Below are 22,576 nucleotides of genomic sequence, written 5' to 3'. Positions count from 1 at the left end.
TCAATCAACCTAGAGCTACCCTTTTAGTGACTTCATAATTTTCACTGTATAATCTACCAAAATCTATCTTGCCTGTTTCTCACACTGGGCCATTCGATTGCTCATTAAAAGAGTTTTTTTATACAAAATTGTTTTAAACAATGTGGTGTAAACATGAAACGGTCAACCGATCGATAGACAGATTTGTGTGTTAATTTTCTTGCAAAATTTTGAAGAACCAATTTGGAAAAATCCCTTCATCCAATTTTTTAGCTCCTCAAGCAGCTTCATTGCTGGTTGTCTGAAGTCCCTACGCCCACTTTCTCCCTCCTTCCCCTCTCTCACTTCTCTCTGTCCCTCCTCTCTCTCCCTCCCTTTAACACATCACAGTTTTGTCCCTAATGGCACTTAGCATAGTGAGCTTGATCATGGACCTGTATTTATAAGTTCTCCAGCTCACTTGGCAGATAAGCTGTAGCTTGTGGAATGCAGGGATCACATCACAATTACTTGGTTCCTCACATTTCCCAAGCACCTGCTCTGAACCTGGTGGTGCCTGGCTGCAGGGAGCAGGATAAACCCTCTGTCCTTGAGGAAGCCCAGTCTGGTGAGACAGCAGACGTGACTTACAGGGGCCATGTGGCAGGTGGCGTGGTGACAGCAGAGTATGCGAAAGAGTCAGAGTGGAACGAGGAAGCCAGATAATAATGCTGCGAAAGGTGAGAGGCCTCATCTGGAAATATGGGATGGAGTTCACTGAGTATGAGGCCAAAGTGGAGCTAAGAAGAACATTCCTCCATGCAGAAGGTGTTCCAAGCAAGGACCCAAGCACAGAGGGTTGGGGTGATGTAGAAGTTGGAGCATTGGGTGGGGTCAGAGGAAGACAGCTCAAGAGTTCCTGGGTGGGAGCAGCAATGTCCAGACTGGCTTTGAAAGCCAGGCTGAGGATTCCGAGTGACGATAATGGAAGTGAGGACATGACGTGAGTGGATTTTGTTTTACAAAGGTCATTTTGGCTGCAGTGTAAAAGATGTATAACAGAAAAAAAAGACTGTTGACAAGAAGCAAGTTAGGTGGTTATTGGAGTAATCAAAGGGCCAGATGATGAAGTCCTAACGAAGGCAGTGGATGGAGCTGAGACAGAGAGGCAGTGGAATCCACCAGTGAGTAGAATCCACCAGAGACTGAACTTGTCTATTGACTAGATACAGAAGTGCGCAGGAGCCAGACAGTCCAGCTCAGAATGGATCCCTGAGCATATGTTGAGGCCATTTAGCCAGCAGGGGGAGATGAGTTTGGTATGTTTGTAGATACAAGGATGGAAATGGTCAGCAGGCAGGTAGACAGATTCTTTAGTATTTGGGAAACACTTGCCTTCAAGATAGATTTGAGAACCATATTTATCTTTGTCATGTAGGATAATACTAAATAGAAGTTTCCTGAATGAGTGAATGAATGGCTTTTCAGTACCACACTTCCTTCCAAAAGAAAATTCTACTTCTATAAAGTCACTTTGCGTGAGAATTTCAAAGGTCTCTCTATGTAAGGCTTCAACTCACAGGAGTGCAAGTGCTTTCTAGAATGACTGTAATGAAAAGCTGCAGTGACACGGTCAGTGTGCATGACTCAGAGGAAAAAGAGCAGCGCGTGATAAGCTGGAAGACTTGAGGTCCCCCCACCTTTGGTGGACACTGGCTGTGTCACTGGCCCCTCAGGGTACCCAAGTCCTCCCTCTGAGAGCTAGGGTACACTTGGCCTGCTGAAGCCCGGGTGATACAGACCCTTCTCTCTGCAAGTCTACTGCTCTGAGGTAAGGACCCTGGTCCTTCCACATCGGGAAGTGACTGACTGACACAACCTGTTGCACACAGGGCTGCATTATTAATGAAAGCATTTCCTCTGACACTTCACGGAAAAAATGAGGGTCTGCTCCTGGCACACAGCCAGCCCATTGCCTCTATCAAAGCTGGATTCTCAGAAACACAGAGGCAGGTCAGAGATCAGACGCACAAGGAGGTCAAAATAAGATGCTGTGAAGTGGCTCCTCAAAACACCCTCAGAGGAAAGGTTACCAGCTATTAATCAGCTCACACTTCTGTCCAGTGGGTGAGTGCAGCATTGCACGGGCGCTTCACTCAACAGCTGAAGCGCTGTGGGGCCCTGGGAAGACTCCTCTGTCAGGTTGGGTTGGAAGCCCTTTGATGCAGGAAGGAGAGTAAACAGAGTCACGAGATGAGATTCCCCATGGCTCACAAGCTGTTTCCTTCTGCTGGCGAGTGCTGGGCCTGAGGGAGGTGCCTCCTACATGTATAGGCCAGAATCCCGAAAAGTCCGCCTCACCCTGTTTCTCTGGAACAGTCTCGTGGGCCCTGTGATGAGGATAATCGTGACTATGTGGAACACGCACTCAGGGAAGGCAGTGTGGGAAAGAATGCAGCGTGCTTCCTCTTTAATTCTTGTAATAGCCCATTATCAAATGGGCAAATCGAGGCTCCCCTGGGCTAAGTCATCACCAGGTACACAGGAGGAGTCAAATACGACCCCAGATTTGGCCCTAGACCATGTTTTTTTCCTCAGGGTCCAACAAATAAGATGTTGTATCCTAATGAAAAGAGACAGGAACTCAAAGGTCACCCGAGTCTGAATAAAAATGTACACTGCGTAGCCAGGCACCAGCACTGAGCCGGGCTGTGGTGGGAGTCCCTTGCCTGGGAGAGAGAGAGGGGCCGTCCAACCTAAGGGCGGGTCAGGCCTCATGATTCCTGGTAGATCTTCAGTGTCCTTGAGAACTTGACTATCAAATTACTGGGGCGGGGAGGGGGCGGTGGTGATCAGATCCAGGATCTCTTTGAATAAGACCTAAGACCTTTGGGGGTCCCCTCAGCCGAGGCTCCACTCCCCCTCCAGGCTCTCAGGTGATGAGCTACAGAGGGACACTCGGGTAGAACAAGGCTGGAAGCAGCTGGGGCTGCCGAGGGAGGGAGGTCACTCTTCAAGCCCTGGTCCCCGGGACTTGCCCGTGTGGAGAGCCTAGGACCCTTGGCCCAGGTGCGTGCCCAGGGATGACCGGCCTGATGTGGCAGCAGCAGCGATGGAGACTGACTGTGGAGAAGGGGCAGCCAGGGCCCTGCTAGATTGTCCCCGGCACAGGTCCCTCAACACTCTCTCTAGGAAACACAAGGGTGAGCCCACCCCTGAGGCCGGGGGCCCACTCTGCCCACACCTTCACGTGTATGTTGGTCTCTCGGGTGGAGCCATCACTGCTCACCTGTGTGGCATCAGCACTGCTGCTGTGGACATGTGTCCCCTCATTCATTACAACCACACGCGACCCTTGCCTCACCCTGAGTCCCCAAGGCTGCAGCCCACGCCCCTGCCTGTCTCCTCTTGTGCCTAGACCTCAGCTCTGGTTCTAGAAGCTGCAGGGTTTGGGGTCACATCACCAGGAAACTCCATGAGAAAGGATTCTTCCCCTTTTCTGAACCATTTGGTCCCCAGGGACAGCATGAAAGGCCAGTCTGTGGCCAACACTCCCGCCCCCCTCCCCCCAGCCCAGCTCCTTGGGAGGAGAATGAAGAGCCAGAAAACCCGAGTGCTTGCACTAGACAAGAAAATCCCACAGGAGGCTCTGGGGACTCGAGCTTGGTTTTCAAGGCTGCTCTCCCTGTTTCTGGAAGCTGGCAGCTTCGTGTCCTTTGTGTACAGGACACAGACATGAGGGGTGGTGGTGGGGGTTGTTTCAACACCCTGGTGCAGGGATAAACATGCCTGTACCCCTCAATCATACACAGCATTGTACACCATTACTTTAAAAGAATTTAAATAATTCAATGACTAAATGCAAGCAAAGGGCTGAGAACAAGAGCCCAGGAGCAATCGGTCTTACCTACTTGTATGACTTGAATTTTTTTTTAAAGGTTTTTAAGATTTACTGTTCACACAAACAAGAGTGGGGTGTAGGTCAGAGGTGGAGGGGGTGAGAGGATTCACCAGAGACAAAATGGGGAGCAGAATAGGCAGATGGATTGAAACACACTGCAGAGGGGAGCAGCTGGGAGACAGGAGAGGTCCGCTGTGCCATGTGGGTCACTCCCTGGCCAGGGATGGAACTCGTGCTGCAGTGGCTGCAGAGAGCTTCATAGTGCTGAGACTTTAGCCTCTGTGCCACACGGGGGGCCCAGCCACTCATTTTTCAAGTGGGGGCCCCTGGCCCTAAGATGAGCACTTCACAAACTTGATCTCCAGCTGGAGACAACTCAGCAGTGAGGATTAGCGAGCGTCTTCTCTACAAGACCAGACAATTAACACCACTGATGCGTGGCCGAGAAAGCGCAGGATCTCACGGAAGCTTCTCATTTAGAAGCTTAGAAGGAATCGCGGAAGGAAGGGATCTTGCCCAAGATCACAGAAAACACAAGCGGCAGAACTGGGCTAAATCTCCCTCCCATGTGGCAAAGAAAAAATAATTATGTTCTTGTTTTTTACATGTGAAAGGGACAGGAGAAGGAGAGGCGAGCAGGAGAGCGCACCGACTCTTTTCCCTGGGAACACGGTCCATCTACAGTGATTTTTCCCTGCTTTCCCCGCCCGGCCCATAGTGGAACCTCCCACTTGCCCCTTAGCGCTGCCAGAACAGACGCCCCGCGGGAGGGGAATCCGACGTCAGTGCCTCACTCTCTTCTCCTTACTAAGCACCGCCCTGATGCCCAGAACTGTGGGTACAGAGACAAAACACCCAGCGCCCGCCATCACAGAGTTCAAAGTGTGGTAATGAAGGCAGGCGAGGAAATAGCCCGTAGGAAACAGACGGCCCGTCCAGCTGCTGGAGCTCTCCTCCCCGCACCTCCGGCCAGCGCCGCCTCTGCTGCCGTTCAGTGACCACCACACTGACTGTCCGTGCGGAGGCCGTAGCTGAGGACGAGCCGGGAGAGAGTAAACCCCCCTCATTCATTCTTTTCCTCTAAAAATATACACTGAGGGCCCTCCCTGGTGGTGCAGCGGGTTACAGCACAGCACTAAGAAGCTAAAGCCACTTCAGCATGAGTTCGATCCCCGCCTGCCGCGGCGGTGACCCACAGGGCGCCGCAGACCTCTCCTGACCCGCCAGCTGCTCCCCTCAACTGTGTACTTCATTAGTCAGCCTGTTCTGCTCCCCACTCTGTCTCTGGTGAAGCCTCTCGTTGCCCCTGCACCTCTGGCCTGTACCCCAGTTCTGTATGCATAAATAAATCTTAAAAAAAAAAAATACACTGAGCACCCAAGAGGGCATACCAGGGATGCAAAGATAAACACAGACATTCCCTTCTCTCTCAAAAAACTAGCAATTCACCTGAGTATCCACTAGATTTCCATATTCAGCTGTAGAGTCCCACTGTACCATGTAATTAAGATGTTTCGACTTCATTTCTCTTGTGATAATTACAAGGAAAGGAAGAGAGGAAGGCAGCCATGGACAGTGACTGAGGGCACTTACAGGAGAGTTCTCCTGAGCAGCGGGGGTTGTCACTCTGGGAGAAGAGAATGGCGTCCGCCCAGCCCTGGAGCGTGGAGGCTCGCCAGGCCTGGAAACTGGAATGCTGGGTGGCTGCTGGCACATGGTGTCAAAAGACATATTGGCAGAAAATGAGGCTATGGGTAGTCAGGACGTGAGCCTTGCCAGGGAGTTGGGGCTACCTCTCATAGCCAGTGGGGACCTGTTGAGGGCGTAGGGAGATCAGATGGCGAGGTGCATGTCAGAATTTCATCAAAGCAGCCATGCAGAGATGGTTCAGTAGAGAGCTCAGAGCGGGGGCTGCTTGGGAATCCGGGCGAGAACCAGTGAGGGCCCTGGCAGTGCCACCCTGAGCCAGGTCAGAACTTGCCTTGCTACGTGATTCGCCATGCCAGGCACCCCTGAGTGATAGTGCTGAGCAGGACCCATAACCAGAGCATGAAGTCATGCTTTTGGCTCTGCAGAGTGGGGGTTCACGGTCCTGACAATGGCTCCTTTTGTCGAAGAGACCTCCGGTTTCCCAGTCTGCTGAACAGCTCAAGGCATCCTAAGTGAGCCAGGGAGAGAAGCTGATGCGCTGTTGACCTTCTGAAGGAATTTGGGGGAGCTGGCTTTTAATAACCCTTAATCCATTTTGGCATCATTAATATCAACTCACTCTGAGTTTGTGGTTTCGGCAATCTAACAATCTTTTCCAAGCCAGGACTCGGCAAAGTGACTGATCCCTCTCTTCCTTTTTTCTGTGCCAAGAAGCAGTGATTCAGCTACTGATTCAAACCTTCCTGCGTTTGCCTTTTCCCGAAATACCTCCCGTCTACCTGTCCGGGTGTGTGTGGGCTTCTTGGAAATGGAACTCCACATTCTAGCTCTGCCACTCTTAATTGTCTGATCACCTTGTACAAAACAGCTGCCCTCCTCTGTGCTAGTAAGCTGTGACAGGGTTAGAGATCAAGTTTGTGAAGGAGTCAACATAATGCCCACTCTCAGTAGTCAGAGGTGACTCACATTAGACATGATTCTAGCTCAATAGTGAAAGTTTGTCATTCTCTATTGAAGGGAACAAGGTGAAATACTAAAAGAATTGGTGTTGTCTCTTGTGATGATCAGAATAACCATGAGTTACAGTTTTCTCACCCAGATTAATTAAACCTGACACCCGAGTATCCACTTGATTTCCATATCCAGCTATGGAGTCCCACTGTAACATATAATTAAGATGCTTCAACCTAATAAGAGACTTGGACTTGAAATTAAAGAGCAAAAATAAGTAGAGTTTCCAAGATCAAGGGCACAGCTGCTGACCCTTGGGCCTATTTCTCCACCAGACAAGTGTGGAACACAAATGACCGGGTTAATACTGTCTTCTGCTTGTGCTGTGTGTTGTGGGGTTGCTCAGGAGGAGGAAGTGGTTCCTGGAAGTGGCCTGAATGGGTTGGCTACCACGAAAGAGCAATGTTTGGGCAGGTTACTGTTTCAGAAGAAGGCAGAAAAAAGAACAACAAAGTTCACTGTGCAGGTGCCTGGGAGAGAATCTCTGCAGCACACGGAGTGACGGTCCACTTGGGTCAATTCCCCAGATGTACCTCAGTTTCTAATAGGACCTTAAAGATCTTGTAATGCTTGTTGCAGTGATCCCTCCGATCTTTACCTCTAACTTGACTTTAAAAGTTTCTTTTGTTTTCATCCTCTTTTTATGAAAAAACAATATGAAAGAGAAACTTTTACAAAGCATCCTTAATGCTCTCACGAATACAGCAACGGGTTTGCTTCTAGAGTATCATGTTTTATCCTGCTGACTTCTTAATTAGCTATCATGGTAAATTTGGAAGAGTTTTGTTGCTAATGGCGCTGTATTAAGGAAGACATTGACATTTCTAAAGCAGTTAATTGACAGAGCCCTAAGTAACACATAGTAAAATACATGTGTGAAGCACCAGAATGACCCTGTACTCACGACGCCTCCTGTCTGTTGTTCAGGCCACACAACGTGGCGAGGAATCCATGTGGGTAACATTGTTCTATGCACTATCATTTTATTTACTAGCGGCTGGAATAACAAAGTGGAATAATGTCAACTGAAATTCACCGATGGGGCTCTCCAAAAAGCCACCTAGAGTTAGTACATTCTAACAGTGCCATGGAAAGTCTCTGAAATGAGGGGAGAAATAGAGAATTAAGTTAAATTTACAAGAACTGTTTCCATTTAGAAGGAAAAGAAGCTGCAACTTTACAGGTAACCTCACGGGTACTCCATACCGGGATCGATCAGATTCTCCAGGTTACTCTTCGATCGCTTGGCTATAAAGACTCTTTTATTGTTCTCATTAATAATCCCTCTTGAACACCTCTGCAAATTAAGTGTAGAAGCAGAGGCCTGGATGGCAGTGCAAATGAATTATATCCAGAGAAGGAGAAAGTTTCCATGTGCTTTACATGAATGACCTCTGAAGGGCCTTTCCATTAGGGGTTCATGTGAAGGATGACAGGGAATGGAGGAACATGAGCCTTCTAGTCTTTTGTACTGTGAAGAGTTGGTTTCCCTCACTCCTCTTCTAGAATACCAACAGAAGGAAGCGGTCGCTGGGAGACTGATCAGAAATAGCAAAGGGAGTCCCCACCGAGGGACAGCTCAGAGCTCCAGCTTGGCTCTTAATCAAGATGGAAATGATCACAGCCAGAGTGCTAATTGCATTAATTTGTTTTTCTTCAGGCAGAATGGGGAAACAGAATAGCAAACTGGCCCCGGAAGTGATGGAGGACCTGGTAAAGAGCACAGAGTTTAATGAGCACGAGCTCAAGCAGTGGTATAAAGGATTTCTCAAGGACTGTCCCAGCGGGAGGCTGAATCTCGAGGAATTTCAGCAGCTCTACGTGAAGGTGAGTTGGTTGTTTTTCTGCAGGCCAGAAGACATTGCCTTAGGAACTGTAGCTCCCCTGGAATGATAATGCAAAGTAGCCCATTTGTTTCAAGTCTAGTGCATTTCACCCGAAAAGAAAAATGGAGTTCTTTTTTTTTTTTAAATGCAAAGGGATGTATTTTGTTCCAGAGGTAAGTCAAACAGTTTCTGAACAAGAAGAGTAATTGTTCAATCAAAACACTGAATGAATTCAGAGGAAAGACAGTGGTTGGTGAAAGAACAGTAGAAATCTCAGATGATAATGTTCCCTGATGATTATTGACAGGCTGCTAATTATGCCATCGGTTGGCTTGTTAAAGCTATCTGCACCTCTCCAGGTTAAAGAGAAGGCACGTAGGGGCTTTTTCACCGAGAGACATTTGCAGATTGAAAAAATGTAGATTTCTACAACAGCACAGTTTGGGAGACTGGGGAAGCATCCAGCTTGTGTCCTCATGATCTACCACAGGGACCCTTCCTTCTCCCCGCACTTCACCCCACTCTCGGGAGCCTAGTTATTCCCTGGACATCAGATAAAACTATTCCATGGAAGGCTTAATTTGCACTGCAGTGGTATTATTTTCATTGGCTTGAGCTTATCAGTTGTATTGGTCATAGATTCGGCATAACCGAATTCAGTCCATTTTGTGTGTTGTCACATAATGTTAAGCTTGTGGAAGAAAAACATTGTCTTTCTTTGAAATGTTCCTGACTAAAATACCAAATAGAAAAGATTGCTCTCCTTCTGAGTGGAGCAAGTATCCACTCAGAACCCTGTGCATGTATGTATTTGGGTGGGGGCAGGGTGGGAAAGGGAGATGAGCATGTCGTCTGTGAAACGAAATAATCACATAAGCGCTCCAGCAATCCATCCTTGCAAGCGTACACAGGACATGTCCACGACGCCCTTGGCTGCTCCATTCACAACAGCCAACCTGGAAAGCAACTGAAATGCCCATCAAAAGGAGAGTAGAAGGGAATGATGGTGAAAAACAATTAAACTGTAGTAACAGGAACACATCAAGTGCAAAATGTGAGGCCCAAACAAAAATCAGATTCAGATTACTTTGCAGGACTATGAGTAATTGCAATAGAACCATGAAAAAGCAAGTGCCCGAGTGTGAAGTGCACTGGTTACAGCCTGTGGGACAGAGGCGAGGGTGGTGGCCAAGGGAGGTAACAGGTGTGAAGAGACTGGGTCACCGCCAGAGCTGTGGTTTGGGGTGGTGTATTTGCAGATGCTTAGTGCATCGTCGAAGGTCATCAGCTCTTCATTGACCACTCACTGATGAGGGCAAAGGATAATGGTTAACCCAATACTGAACAGCAAAGCCCCATAGGAGTAGACAAAATTCCCTGCTTCAAAGGATGCAGAAAGGTACACAGAAATGGAAGCATGCTTGTTAAAGGGTCACTGTGCCTTTTCTCAGACCTGAATGATGAGTTGTTAGCAAGGAGAGATCTTCTCTTTCAAGGAGCTGAGAAGTGCAATTATTATTCCTTGTATAAAATCGCTTCTGCAGAGAAGTGGTTCGCACACCTCTACCTAGATTATCGTAACGCTGTCACTGCCTATAGTTTTCAAAGTCATGTCTTCTACCGTGTTGTCACTGGCAGTCAGCCTGGGCCTCACAACTCTCAGTCCTTAGGAAGGTGCAGACAAGTGACATTTGTCATAGTCACTTTCAAGCCCCCAAAGGCCATGCTACTGTCACTCACGTTTAAAAGAGCTCCGTGTTCCATGTTCTTCACCATTTGCTTAAAGTGAGAAGGGTTTTCCCTTTGAAGAAGTAGTGGAAATGCAGGAGAAGAGGTTATTCCATTTAGAGACGCAGCTCTAAAGCAGCACCAGTTCAAGATGGGATGAGAGTGGGGGCAGGAGACATGCTGTGGGTGCATCCTCCCCCTTCACGTCCTGCTAGACCTGGAGAGGATTTTTTGTTGCGAGAAGAGAAAAGGTGACTTCCTGGATGGAGTTCAGATTCTAGGCAGCCCCTCAACAGCCATATTCAAACTCAGGCAGAAGAACCCTTGGATCAAGCAGTCAGAAAATTAGTAAAGTTTTCCCCCTCCTTCCAGAATTTTCCAAGGACGTAATACAAAGGACAGTAGTGGAGGAAATATGTCATGTATTCGGGGTGGGGGGCAGGGAGGACAGGTTTGATAGTCTAGATGAGAGAAACTTGGGAAAAGATGCAGGTTATATAATAAGGCCCAGGACAGGGGCTGATAAGCAAAACATCCTATAACACAGCGGAAAACTACAAACATTCACCAAAACAGTCTTCCTGGGATAGGCAGGAGTCCCGTTCAATAAGAAATTTTCTAGGCCTACAACACTGAAAATACAAGTCTACTCCCCAAATTTCTGTTGATAAAACAACATCCCAGAGATATGGATCTAAACAAGTAAATGACATTTATTTATTGGTAATAAAGATATTCAAATAGAATAAGAATTTTTCTAGTTCATAAAGTATTTTGAAAATATTCTATAGATCTCTGCATCATTTTAGAATTCTCCTCTCAAATTGTGTTCTTATGTCTAAAAATCTACTATCGGGAGTAGACAGTCTATTATCTCAGTAAAACTCAGTAGGTAGTAGACAGGAGTCTTCACTTTCTACTCCTGATCTACTACAAGACCACTATCAGGAGTTAAAGGTTTCGTGAAGGTCATATGGGACATATATTATAGGACTTAGGCAAATAAGCTATTAAAGCTTATGAATTAGGCCACAGGCATATTGCTTTGCCCCATTTACTGTGTCACTAGGACAAGTGACTTCATCTGAGTCTTAGCTTCATTGTGTAGCAAGCAAAAACATTGGTCTCATCGATGGTTCTCAAACGTGAATGTATATCAAAATCATAGACTGGCTGCTCAGTCTCCAAATTACTGGATCCTGTCTCAAGGTCACTGTTTTACTGGGCCCAGGGCAGAATCCCAGTATAGGGATTCTTAGATCTCATGACAGTTCCAGTGGAGAAAATCCATAAATGACATTTTGAAAGACTCTAGTATAGCTCTAAACGTGGGAACATCCTTGGGTAGACGTCCAGAGTTTCCGATGAACTTGTACATAGAATTTTGCCTCTCTGTCCTCTGGGGCTAGCTTTCATCAGATTCATGGAAGGCTCAGTGAGCCCAAGAAAGGTTAAGAACCACCAAAGATCCTTCTCATCAGGACAGGCCTGTCGTCAAGCACAGAGCTGACGTGTGTACTTGTGTAGGATTCCATAACACAGGGCGACAGTCACGAGGGCTCTGAGAGGCAAGGAAGGACCCCAAGGCCCAGAAAAGCTGTTGGGGATACACAGAGGGGGTGTGGTTAAAGATGGGTATCTGTTGGTCTGTCTAGAAACTCAAAATTCTCACCAACTAGAATTGTAAAATCTGGAATTAAAAAATGACTAGTGCGTTTGAGAGCCCTTTGCGGAGCTGACAGGCAGCCCACCAAACTCAATACATTAGATTGAAACAAAAATCAACAAATCAACCAACCTCTTGGCAGTCCTGAGAGAGAATCTGGAAAGCAAGCTACTGAAGGAAAAGCGTGTGTGCCAGGCCTCCCAGCATAGGGCCCCTCTCCTGGCCCCCCACGACCCACTTTTCAGCTGCTTTGTCCTTGTTCGTCCCTTGTGGTCTTTCTAACGCCCTCGATTCTCAGCAAGGCCCAGCAACCACCTTTGGAGCTAGCGGCCCCCACACGTCAAGCAATGGGGTGGGAAGTCAGGATTTAAGCAGGCTGAGGAGGGGCTAGCAGAGACCAGCACTTGGGCCACCTTGCAGTCAGCATCGTCTCCTTCCTGCACGCCTTCTGGCTCCTCTGGGCTCATTCAGGAGCGAGAGTCTGGGGGTCTTCCTGGTGGTGGAGCAGAAAGCAGCAGGCACTCTCTTGTTCCATCCCAGTCGTCCTTCCACAACCAACTCAAAAGCTCCTCTCTGGGAGTCCTACCCTGCTCTCCCTAATTCTCAAAGCCAGAACAGTTCCTTACGCCACCCCCCTACCCCCCTTCACAAGAATAATCGGTTTTTGCAATTCAGCTCCACACACTCTTCTCACTCACTAGCTGGTTCCAGTCCTTCTGCACCACCCAAAGCCCACAGTGCTCCAGGTATTTGTCAGCGTGGTTTCATCGGGAGGCTGGATGATCCCTGGCCCCACCAAGCACTGATGGTGTGAATTTGGCTTAAATGGTTAAGTAAATCAGCATCCCACTTGGCTCTTGGTTTCCTCATCTGTCAAGTGGGAGGAATACTCTGAGCCCAGCGTCACTCTCAGGCTGTGGTGGAGAGGAGAAGGGGGAGAAGCTGGGCAGTGGGTATGAGAAGCTCTTGGGCATGAGAGGTAAGGGGTGGGAGAGGGGGGGAGGGGACTTCCTGATGTCAGACAGCCCATCTCCTGGACAGGCTCCTCCTTCAGCTATTTCATCAAAAGGGGATGTTACAGGGATGACAACTGTCATTTCTCAAGATGTGAATGTAAATCAGTTTTGAAAGTAAAACCCTTGACTCAAAATAAAATAGGGGGGTAATCCTCCATCAGGGATTGGGATTCTGCTTGTTCGTCAGAAGTAATTAGGAATAGGCCTTATTAAAAAATTTGTTGGGCAAATCTATATAAAGAAGCGTTTCAAGTCCTTGGGGAAACAGACGTTACGTAAGATGCAAAATGTCATCCAGATTGGGCTGTGAGGACGTTGCAATTTTTAGTGAGAACCCAGGAATTCATTTCCATTTGGAATGTTTGCCAACATGATTGAGGCTGCACTTCAATTTGAATTAATGTGTAAAACAAGAACGGGGGTCTGAAACTGAGGCGGAGATGACAGAGTTCCGGGGAAGTGAGATTCCACGCGAGTTTCCAAAGACAACTCGTCACAGTGAGCTCTTGTCAGGGAAGAGCTTGCTTCTGGTGTGTCTTGATTTGAGAGGCCATTTATCCCAGAGAGGTGGAAATGATAACCTTCTCCTGTCGCAAAAAGTGTGAAATTATTTTGGATGACTTCCACGCCTTAGGATTTTGCTTTCTTGTGATAGGGCAGCTGTCAGTCAGAGAGCTATCAATGATCATTGCAGGCAACTAGCCAAAGGAATGCTCTTAAATGAGACTTCAACTTCTCTGTCCTCAGGACGAGACTTCAGAGGCCTCAGTCCATGCCCCCAGCCCACCTCCCTTTACACCAAGTAAAGGAGGGGCGGGGTGACCCAGGATGGAGCTGTTCCTTAATTGCTCCAAATCACCTCCAAATGTATTTGTCTCAACTTCAGCCTCATTATGGAGGTTGTATGCCAGAACCTACTCTCCTATATCTATTCTCTGCAGCTAATTGTTAAAGGACAATCAATTGCTAATTGGAAATAAAGCCAAGGAGGCAGAAACAGTCCATTTCTAATACGGGATTAGACTTTACACAAAATCATGTCTATATCTCTCAGCATAGAGCTGCTTATGTGATCGGGGTTTTTTGTGGCCCTTAGCGAGGTGATCTGGATGGAGATCTGGTGCCATTGGCCACCTGGTTAGGTCATTCTTCCCTTCCTTCCTGTGGCCCATAGAACACCAGCCTGAAGTATGTTCTCCATTCTGTTGATTCGTTGCTCTTGTGCCTGCACTTGGAAGGTTTTTAAACCACTGACTGAGAGGACTGTCATGGAGCTTGGGGGTCCCTTTTCTGTGATGGCCTTGAGGTAGTAAAATGTGTCTCTAAGTTAGCTTCTTCCCTCACAGATGAATCCCATGCTGTTGCAGTGGGGGAGGATAGAGGAGGTCAGTCATCCCCAAAATTTCTGAATCATCTACAAAATGCCCAAGGGCCATATTAGAGCTATCCTAGGGGAATCCCTTTGTAGCTAGTAATCCGAAAAAGCTCTTAGCATGTGACTGAGGGGACCCATGGGCCCCAACTGTGAAGGGATCCACACTCTAAAAGGGACCAGCCATCCATATACACAAAGGCAAAGGAAGCACAAACTTCTATGAAAGATTTATCACAGAATTGGTATGCAAAGAGAGGGGAGAGAGAGGCAGGAAGAGTGGACAAGAAGCAAACTCTGACATCCCCGCAAACTACAAAACTCACTCACCCCCTCGTGGACAAAAGTCCAGCCACATGCACTTGGGCCAAAGCAGGGCCACCGAGGCCCGGAATCTTGGTAGGAAACCACAAGGAAGGGATTGGGCAGGCCACAGAAAGCTGGGATGGAGGACAGACCCGAAGTTCATATGTACCACATCCTCCAGCACCAGCTCAAGGAGATGGCAGTTGCTGGCCAGAGCCAGGAGCTCTCTCACCAGGCAGCTTGTTTCCCGGTCTCCCAGTCCAGATTCCAGCCTGACCCGCTCTCCTGGGCTTTCTTCCTGCCTCTATCCCCAGAGAGGAGCTGGCAGTGACTTGCCAAGAAAGAAGTGGACTCATTAAACCTCTCAGGGTAAAAACAGTGACACTGGGCAAGCTGAAGACCAGACGGCTTGGCGCTCCTGGCTGGGTCCCATCTTTTCTGTAGATGAACTCCCTTCTCTGAAATAAAGATGGAAATGTAATCTATTTGGGGTTGAAGTTAAAGACAGGTGGATTGTTGTGGCAGTGATTTTCACGGAAATATATCTAATGACTAAAAGGCACAATGATGTAAAACTGGGAGCAGCAGGCTCATTCCCAGTTGGAGAACCAAAATCACTACCAGGAATTCCCACTGGGAATTCCTTCAAGGGTTCATGACATCTGCATGCATAAAGCAAGGTAATCAGACCCTGGAGTCCTCGAAGATGTTGAGAAGTTCAAAGTGAAAAGAGAAAGACGAGGAAGGATTTCAAAACACAGACGCCCACTTCAAACTTGAGATCATGGACACCAGTTCAGCAGTAGGCGGACCCACAGCTGGGTAAGAGCCGGCAAGTTCGGAATGTGCCATCCAAGCTGGTAACTCACCAGCCAGTCAAGATGGCAGCTTCCAGGGGCTTTGAAGAGGGCTGAGTCCACAGCACTAAAGCCACAAGGAGCAAAAACCAAGAGAAGCCTACAGTGAGGCTTACATTCCTTTCCCCACTCCACAAAATGGCGGCATGGCCCTTTCTCCTTCCCAGCAGCCTCCTGGAAGTCAGGTTCACCCCGGCTGGGAGCTGCTGTTAGATGTCGGCGGGCGGGCGCCTGGGTGAGGTTCACAGTACTCCTCTCCGGCCCGTGGCCAAGGCCAGCCTACCTCTACCGAAATGATGATTATCTTCAGGACTTGGAGCCCATTATGGAGTGCACAGGACAACTGAGAACGTGTTAAACGGTCGCTGAGAAGGCAGCTGCTTTTGTGGAAAGAGGAGCTCCAGAACCAGACGCCCCAGTTGGAATCCGGGCTCTGCCCTTTAAGTGTGGTCTTGGCTGGCCTTGGCTTCCCTTATCTCCCTGCATGGCTATTAAATGGTTCTTCGCCTCTGCCTCACAAGAGGCACACAGGAATGCCTGGGGCACTCTTTATTACTGGGCACCTGGGTAGGGGCTGGAGCCCTGGGGTGAGGAAGCCCACTCTCTGGGCTTGTACAGAGAGATCCCCTAGGTCTGTGGTCCCTGTGCTGCGGGAGACTGCCCCTCCCTGGGAGCTGTGACCTCAAGGTACAAGTCCCAGCTCGCTCTCCCTCAAGGTTTTCAGTCAGGCACACCAGCCGGGCCCACCTGGCCCACTGCCTGCTCTGGGCTGGCCAGGCCACCACAGGTCCTGCATGAAAGAGGGGAAGAGCACTAGAAAAGCCTGTGCAGGTACTGGGTGTCCTCCTGGAGGTGGGGTGGGAGGTGAACCAGCTGAGGGAATGTCTTCCCTACAGCACCTCAGCGTCTGTGGGCTACAACGTGAAGGTTACACTGACCTGGGAGAACAGGCCTCCCCTCCCCTGGCACCTCCTGCCTTTGAAAGGGCGCACAGCAGCCTGTCCTGGATCAACACTGTGGGGTGACTTCGAGGTACCCAAATCTGCAGACATACAGAGCCCTGACAGACTTGGGGAGGGGGAGCACAGTGCTCAGAGAACAGACTGCCCCAGGGGACTGGCGCCCCCTGGGGGTGAGCGGCAAGGGGCCTGGTTGACTTGAAAACTGAAAACATGCTAGAAACCAGCACATTAGGGTCTTTCTTTTCTTTTCTTCTCATTAACTTCCTCTTTTAAAAAAAAATAATTTTACTTGATACATATCATAGATAGAAACAAAGAAAAAATGGGTCTAGAAAAGAATATGATTGTATGAAAGAATTGTTCAGATGAAACTGTTGATCATTTTCTATGTTATATTTTAATATTAAGTTTCCTGAGGTGACATTGCTCTACAACATTGTCAGTTGCAGCATCCATCACTGAAAATCAACATGTGTGTGCGGCTGTTAAGTCTCCAGCAAAAGTCCCTTTCTGCCCTTCACTGTAAGCCCCCATTTTTGACCAAATTTTTCCACCACCCACCCGGTCCCCTCTGGTAACCACTAACTGGTCTTACAGACCAAAATTTGATTTTTGTTTTATTTAGTTCATCTGTTTGCCAGTGCTTTCTAGAATAATCCAAGGGTGACCAGTTGCATAGAACAATGAGTAGATGAGAGTCACAAAGTTAATTCAATGCTTATCGAATGTCCACACTCTGCATTTATTAATTTTTGATTCTCAGAAGGTACGTGAGGTCAACATTATGATTTCCCCCAGTTTTAAAAGTGGGGAAACTGAGGCACAAAGGGGTTAATCTCTTGGGTGTCGCCTGATATCAAAGCCCAGGCTGTGGAGCTGTATTTCTCCATAGTCCGTGGGGAGCTGGCGTGGGAACCTCAGGTGAGCCCAGCCCTTCCTAAGAAGGGTGGCTTGTGAGTTTATCTCTCCACCATCTTTAATTAAAAACGTTCAAACAAATGACCAGTGTGGTTCCAGGTGACTTCTAGATGGAGTGGAGATGGGTAGAAGGAACAGGGGCCTGGAGTCAGAGAGCAGAGTCCTGCCTCTGCCTCTGAGCTGCTGCTGGTTGCTGGCATGTCCTCACTCTGAGGCCATGTCCTCAGAGACAAGCGAAAGGCCTTGCAAGAAGAGCGGGCCTGTTTCCAAGCAGGACACACATAATAGAAAGAGAGAGAAGCTGGGCTGGTGGGGATATCCCAGACCCCCAGTCAGAACAGAAACAGTATCTGGAACACATGCTGTGTGGGAGAATTAGCCCTTTGTGGCTTAGGTCTCCTCTAGCTGGTCTTCTGTTCCTTGTCGTGTGGAAGGAAGCATCCTGTAAACACAGTGGCAACAGGGCCGAGAGCCGAGGGCATCCCTGGGCCTGGCTGAACCCCGACTGCTGACAAGGTCTGTGAGGGGGTGGATTCAAACTCTCTGAGCCATAGGGTCTCCACTTTCCACCGGGCCAGTAATCACAGCCCTTCCTACTCACCATGCTCAAGAGACCACAAGAAGTAATTTTTGAGCTTCAATGCCTACTTTGTTCTAGAGAAACAGAAGTGAATAAAATGTGGCACAAAAGCAGAGATGGAAGTCTATTTCATGTTTCACTGTCAGACGGAAGCTCAGTGTGGCTGAGCAGATAGGAGGAGACAGTGGTAGAAAGTGAGAGGTAGGAGAGGTCAGCCCAGCCTTCGTTTCTCCCTCTGTTAAACTAAGAGAGAGCCATCGCTTTCTTAAGCTCTGTCCAGAACCATGTGGCCGTCTCTGGGTGTCTGCTGGACTTGTGCATCCTGTGGACAGTTTTTCTGTCCATCTATCCAATTAAAAGGGGCAGGGACGTGTCTTGGTCCTCTCTGTATCCCCAGCACCCCATGAGAAATAAATACACAGCTGTGTCTGTTTTACAACTTATGTGAAACTCAATTTCAAAAGCAAATGAAAGGAATACATTTTGTGGTGTCTTATCCAGAAGAACAAACCTACAGAGATTCATAACGAACCATTTGGAGATGGAGCATTTAAATAAGCAGACTGCAGCTTAGCAGGCTGACACAGCAGCCCCAATCCTCACAGTGAAGTGGCCAGCTAATTATCTCATGAATACGGAGGCACTTGCCAATGAAAGAGAGTAGTCAAGGAACTTCCTTCAATACTATTTTCCCACAGAGGAAATAAAAGGCTAACATGTAAAATGTGAGATGTCTCATATGAAAGAAACAATCAGATGATTTGAACATTAGGCTGCTTGTGCTGGAGTTCGTAATGAGATTGTCAGAGAAAAATGGGAAAACTGAAAGGGGTTTCCTTTAATGGAGATGTGAATGGGACCATAAAAGTCATCGATGGTCTCTGGAAATAGATAACCATGTCTGCTTTCTAAGTAAATCACGCTGCATAGTGAAGGTAGGACTTATTTTTATCCATGTTCTTTTTAAAAATGTGACATGTCTACCAGTAGCACAATAAATGATGACATCATGTCAGAGCTAATGTGTTGTGGCTTCCAGGCACGGCCCTAGTTAGATCTCTTGTAGTCTCAGAAGCTGATGCCTGGAGACATCATTCAAGATGACACAGCTGGGTTGCCAGGGAGACTCGCTGGATGAGGCTCTGGCTGGCTTGGGGAGAGGTTACATAAGACAAGAAAGACCAACTGGAAGATTCTAAGGATGTTCTAGAGCCAAGGAGTGAAAGGAGTCCGGGCCTCTGTCTGTTTGGCTTTCAGGATGAGGGTGTGGAGGGGACATTTGGAGGTAGTCCTGGGTTCCTGCCTGAGCTCCTAAACAGAGAAATGTTAGTGTCCGGGATGGTGAAGAAAACTCAGGGTCTCAGGGGACTCCAGTTCACAGCAAATTAATATATTGATCAGGCAGACATGACCGTTTTTCTAAGAATCAGTCTTCGCATTTCCTCTTCAGATTTCAAAAATTCTAAAGAGCTCCTGCTATTTGGTGTGAAGGCCACATGTTAATATGTGTTCATTGTTTAGGTGGATAAATGACTCCCTTCAAGGTTCAGAACACATTTGAATTGCTAACTATTGATGGAGGAGACATGAAGCTCCTGCTGTGTGACTATACACATACACACGCTCAGATACGTGTGGGGCCACGGCTGAACGTGACAGCCCTCCGTGTGGATTCAACATGACTGAGGATATTTTTCGCTCACAGAAAGTGCAAACGGGCCTGGCAGCCCTGCTCAGCAAACCTGAGACTCAGTCCCTGCTCCTTCCCAGCAGCTGCTCTGATTCACATGACCTCACGCCACTAACCCCAGCATCACCTTCAGCTCATGGGACAAAGACCGAGGGGTGGGAGAACACATCTCCCTTTACAGCAAAACACCACATGACACACCTCAGCCCACACCCAGAACCTAGTCTCATGGCAACAGATCACCACAGGGATGCTGGGAAAGGAGTGTAGTTTGGGGTGGCTGTAGACACAGCCACAGATGCAAAAAGGCAGATGATGGTAGAAGACCAGACAACAGTGGCTGGCTCAGGCTCTTCTGGAGGGTGTACTGTGGATAACACCTTTCGTTATCAGTCTCCTCTCCAGAGGCCTGGAGGGAATATGGATTTGTTTGAACTTCCTGTGGCTGGGATTGGAGGCCCTGACAAACAGAAATGGACTCACTCTGGGGGTGCTTCTGGTTTTGGTGCCATGATGCCCTTGTCTGTTTTCTTAGGAGTGCTGATGGCCTCCAGGGCTTCACTCTGTCTGATGCATAGGGGCTTGATGGAAACTCCTTCCAATAACATCAAGCTGTGATCCTGTGTCCAACCCTCTGGCCACTTGGTGTGCTTCAGGCAATGGGGGCTATTTTGAATATATGAGAAAGCTGTCTATAACTTCCTGGCATAAGACCCACCATACTTGTCACCACTGACCTCCTTCTGTGCCTGTGCCCAGATCTCCCCCGAACTGGGGCACCTCTGTAGGCTTTGACAGTGGACCAGCAGACCACAAATGGTGCTCACATTGCTCTCTTCATGTCCAAGTAATAGCAAAGATATTGATTAGCCTGTGTGACTATTACATGAAAATTAGGCCTGTGTTATTCTTTAGGCAAATGCAGCAATATAGGGTGGGCAAATCCTAACAGTGAGAGACCCTGAGATGTAGGACCTTGTAATAACACTCTAATAAGATTTACTGCTACAGGACAACTGTTTGGTCTTGTATTCCACCCACCACCCACCCACCCATCCATCTGTCCATCCATCCATCCATCCATCCATTCATCCTTCCACCCAACCATCCACCCACCCATTCATCCAAATAGCCAGCCATCAGCTCATCCATCCACCTATCCAGCCATCCATCTATCCATGCAGTCAGCCATCCATCCATTTTTTCATTAAATGTTACTAAACATCTACTGTACAAAAACCTCAAATTAAGAGCTGGGGGTACTGAAATGAGCCAAAACCTCTCCATGGCTCTCAAGGAGCTTGGTCAGTGGGAGAGATTATCAAGCAAACTCAATGATGATATGAGGCAAATGGTATGTTAAATGCTAAGAAAAATTGGGGGTGTTGGGGAGGGGCTTTCCAGAAGAAATAGTACTTGAACCACATCTTAACAGTGAACTAGGTGGCAATGGAAAAAAAAAACAAAAAAGAACCTTTGGCAGCATGAAGCATTTACAGTCTTTTTTGGGGGTTTAGTCTAAGGTTTATTTCTTCCTAGTCCTCGTCCACAAAATCTTCTTGCAAGGCAAGAGCCCAGCTATTTCTCAGCTACACTAAAAATACATCTATAATCTAATGGGAACAAGCACGCTGGCAAGATGTTCACCTTCCTGCCCATTAGTCAGCCCTTTATCAGAACAGCCCTGTTGAGGACCAGGAACACAACGCGGGTCGCAATGTGTCAGCGACATGGGACTGGAAGCGTCCGGATGACAGGGCCTTGGCTCTCGTCTCCGCTCTGTTTCCAAAGAACCTTCCTCTGAACTCAAGCCAGGCGAGGGCCGCAGCTCAAGGCCCTGAACTCTGCTTGCTTTGATCCTTGAGTGCCAGTCTTGGCTCCCTTTGCCCAGGGAACCTGAAAATCTTTATTCCACAAAATAAGCAGTCGTGACACTTTTCAGGTCCTGATGAAGAGGTGGGGAGCCATCTTTCCTGAGCTCCTGCCATGTGTTCAGTAGATGCTATGAGAGGCCCAGCGGAAACAGGGTTCCCTGGAGGTGGCACTGAATGATTTCATTCAGTGAAATCTCCTATCAGTGCACTAACTGAGTGCCAGCAAGCACGCATGTCCTGTGCATTCATTTATTTAATTCCTACCACTGCCTTCTACACAAGGTACTCTCTTCACTCTATAAAAAAGACAACTGAGGGCCCTCCCTGGTGGCACAGCGGGTTAAAGCACAGCACTAAGAAGCTAAAGCCACTTCTGCATGAGTTTGATCCCCGCCGGGAGGTGACCCACATGGCGCGACCTCTCCTGGCCCGCACGCTGCTCCCCTCAGCAGTGTACTTTGTCGATCTGCCTGTTCTGCACCCCACTTTGTCTCTGTTGAAGCCTCTCACTGTCCCTGCACCTCTGACTTGTACCCCAGTTCAGTATCCATTAAAGAAAAAAAAAAAAGACAACTGAGCACAAAGAGACAAAACTAACGTGTCTAAGGTCACACAACCAATGAGCTGAACTTGGGCTTTCATGTTGGGTCTCCCAGCTCTGGCTTTACCATGTGACCTTGGACAAAGAACAGACATGCTGAATCTGTGTCCTCATCTAAATGATGGAGACAGCAACATGTCTCACAGCACTGTTTCGTTACTATGCTGAGAAACCAAATGGCGGAGGTTACAGAGAAAGGAGGTCATGTCCTGTGACGAGGTCCACAGGGGTTCACCTGCGGTGTCACAGGGCGGTTCCTCCAGTCAGAGGAGCTGGAACAGGCCAGCAGGTAGACGTTCTCCAGGTGAGGAAAAGATTCGGAGGGTTATTTTTGAGGACAGTGGTTGCTCCAAGAGTGGACTAAGCCAACTCTGTCTCTAGCACCCCCTTCCCTCACCCCTGCCTCAGAGTCCCTACCCCATGCCTGGGTACCCCATCTCTGCCCTCCCCTCACTCCAACCTGCTTCCCCAAATGTTCCTAATATAAGTCCAGATCAATGACTTATTAGACTGAAGTGTACACTTCACTGAAGGATTCACTTTATCAAAAAAGCTAAAGGAACAATGATGAGATTTCGGGGTGCTCACAGGAATCTTCTTTGTGTGCTGACACATTGCATCACACGGATGGAGGTGCAAGGCAAGGCTTTGTCAGTTACC

General features: G+C 48.1%; 1 protein-coding gene across 1 annotated transcript in view; it reads left to right on the top strand.

The window, feature by feature from the left end:
• Nucleotides 1-22,576, top strand: part of VSNL1 (visinin-like 1) — an 87,880-nt gene that overhangs the window by 28,932 nt on the left and 36,372 nt on the right. Inside the window, exon 2 of the mRNA XM_004686428.2 lies at nucleotides 8,181-8,347. Coding sequence (XP_004686485.1) covers nucleotides 8,186-8,347 — 162 coding nt within the window. The 5' untranslated portion in view covers nucleotides 8,181-8,185. The remainder of the gene's footprint in view (nucleotides 1-8,180; nucleotides 8,348-22,576) is intronic.

The sequence above is a fragment of the Condylura cristata genome, unplaced genomic scaffold, assembly GCF_000260355.1.
Source record: "Condylura cristata isolate star-nosed mole 26May11 unplaced genomic scaffold, ConCri1.0 scaffold00020, whole genome shotgun sequence".
In the NCBI taxonomy this organism is placed as follows: domain Eukaryota; kingdom Metazoa; phylum Chordata; class Mammalia; order Eulipotyphla; family Talpidae; genus Condylura; species Condylura cristata.
The sequence above is the reverse complement of the archived record's forward strand: the minus strand, read 5'-3'. Positions and strand labels throughout refer to the sequence as shown.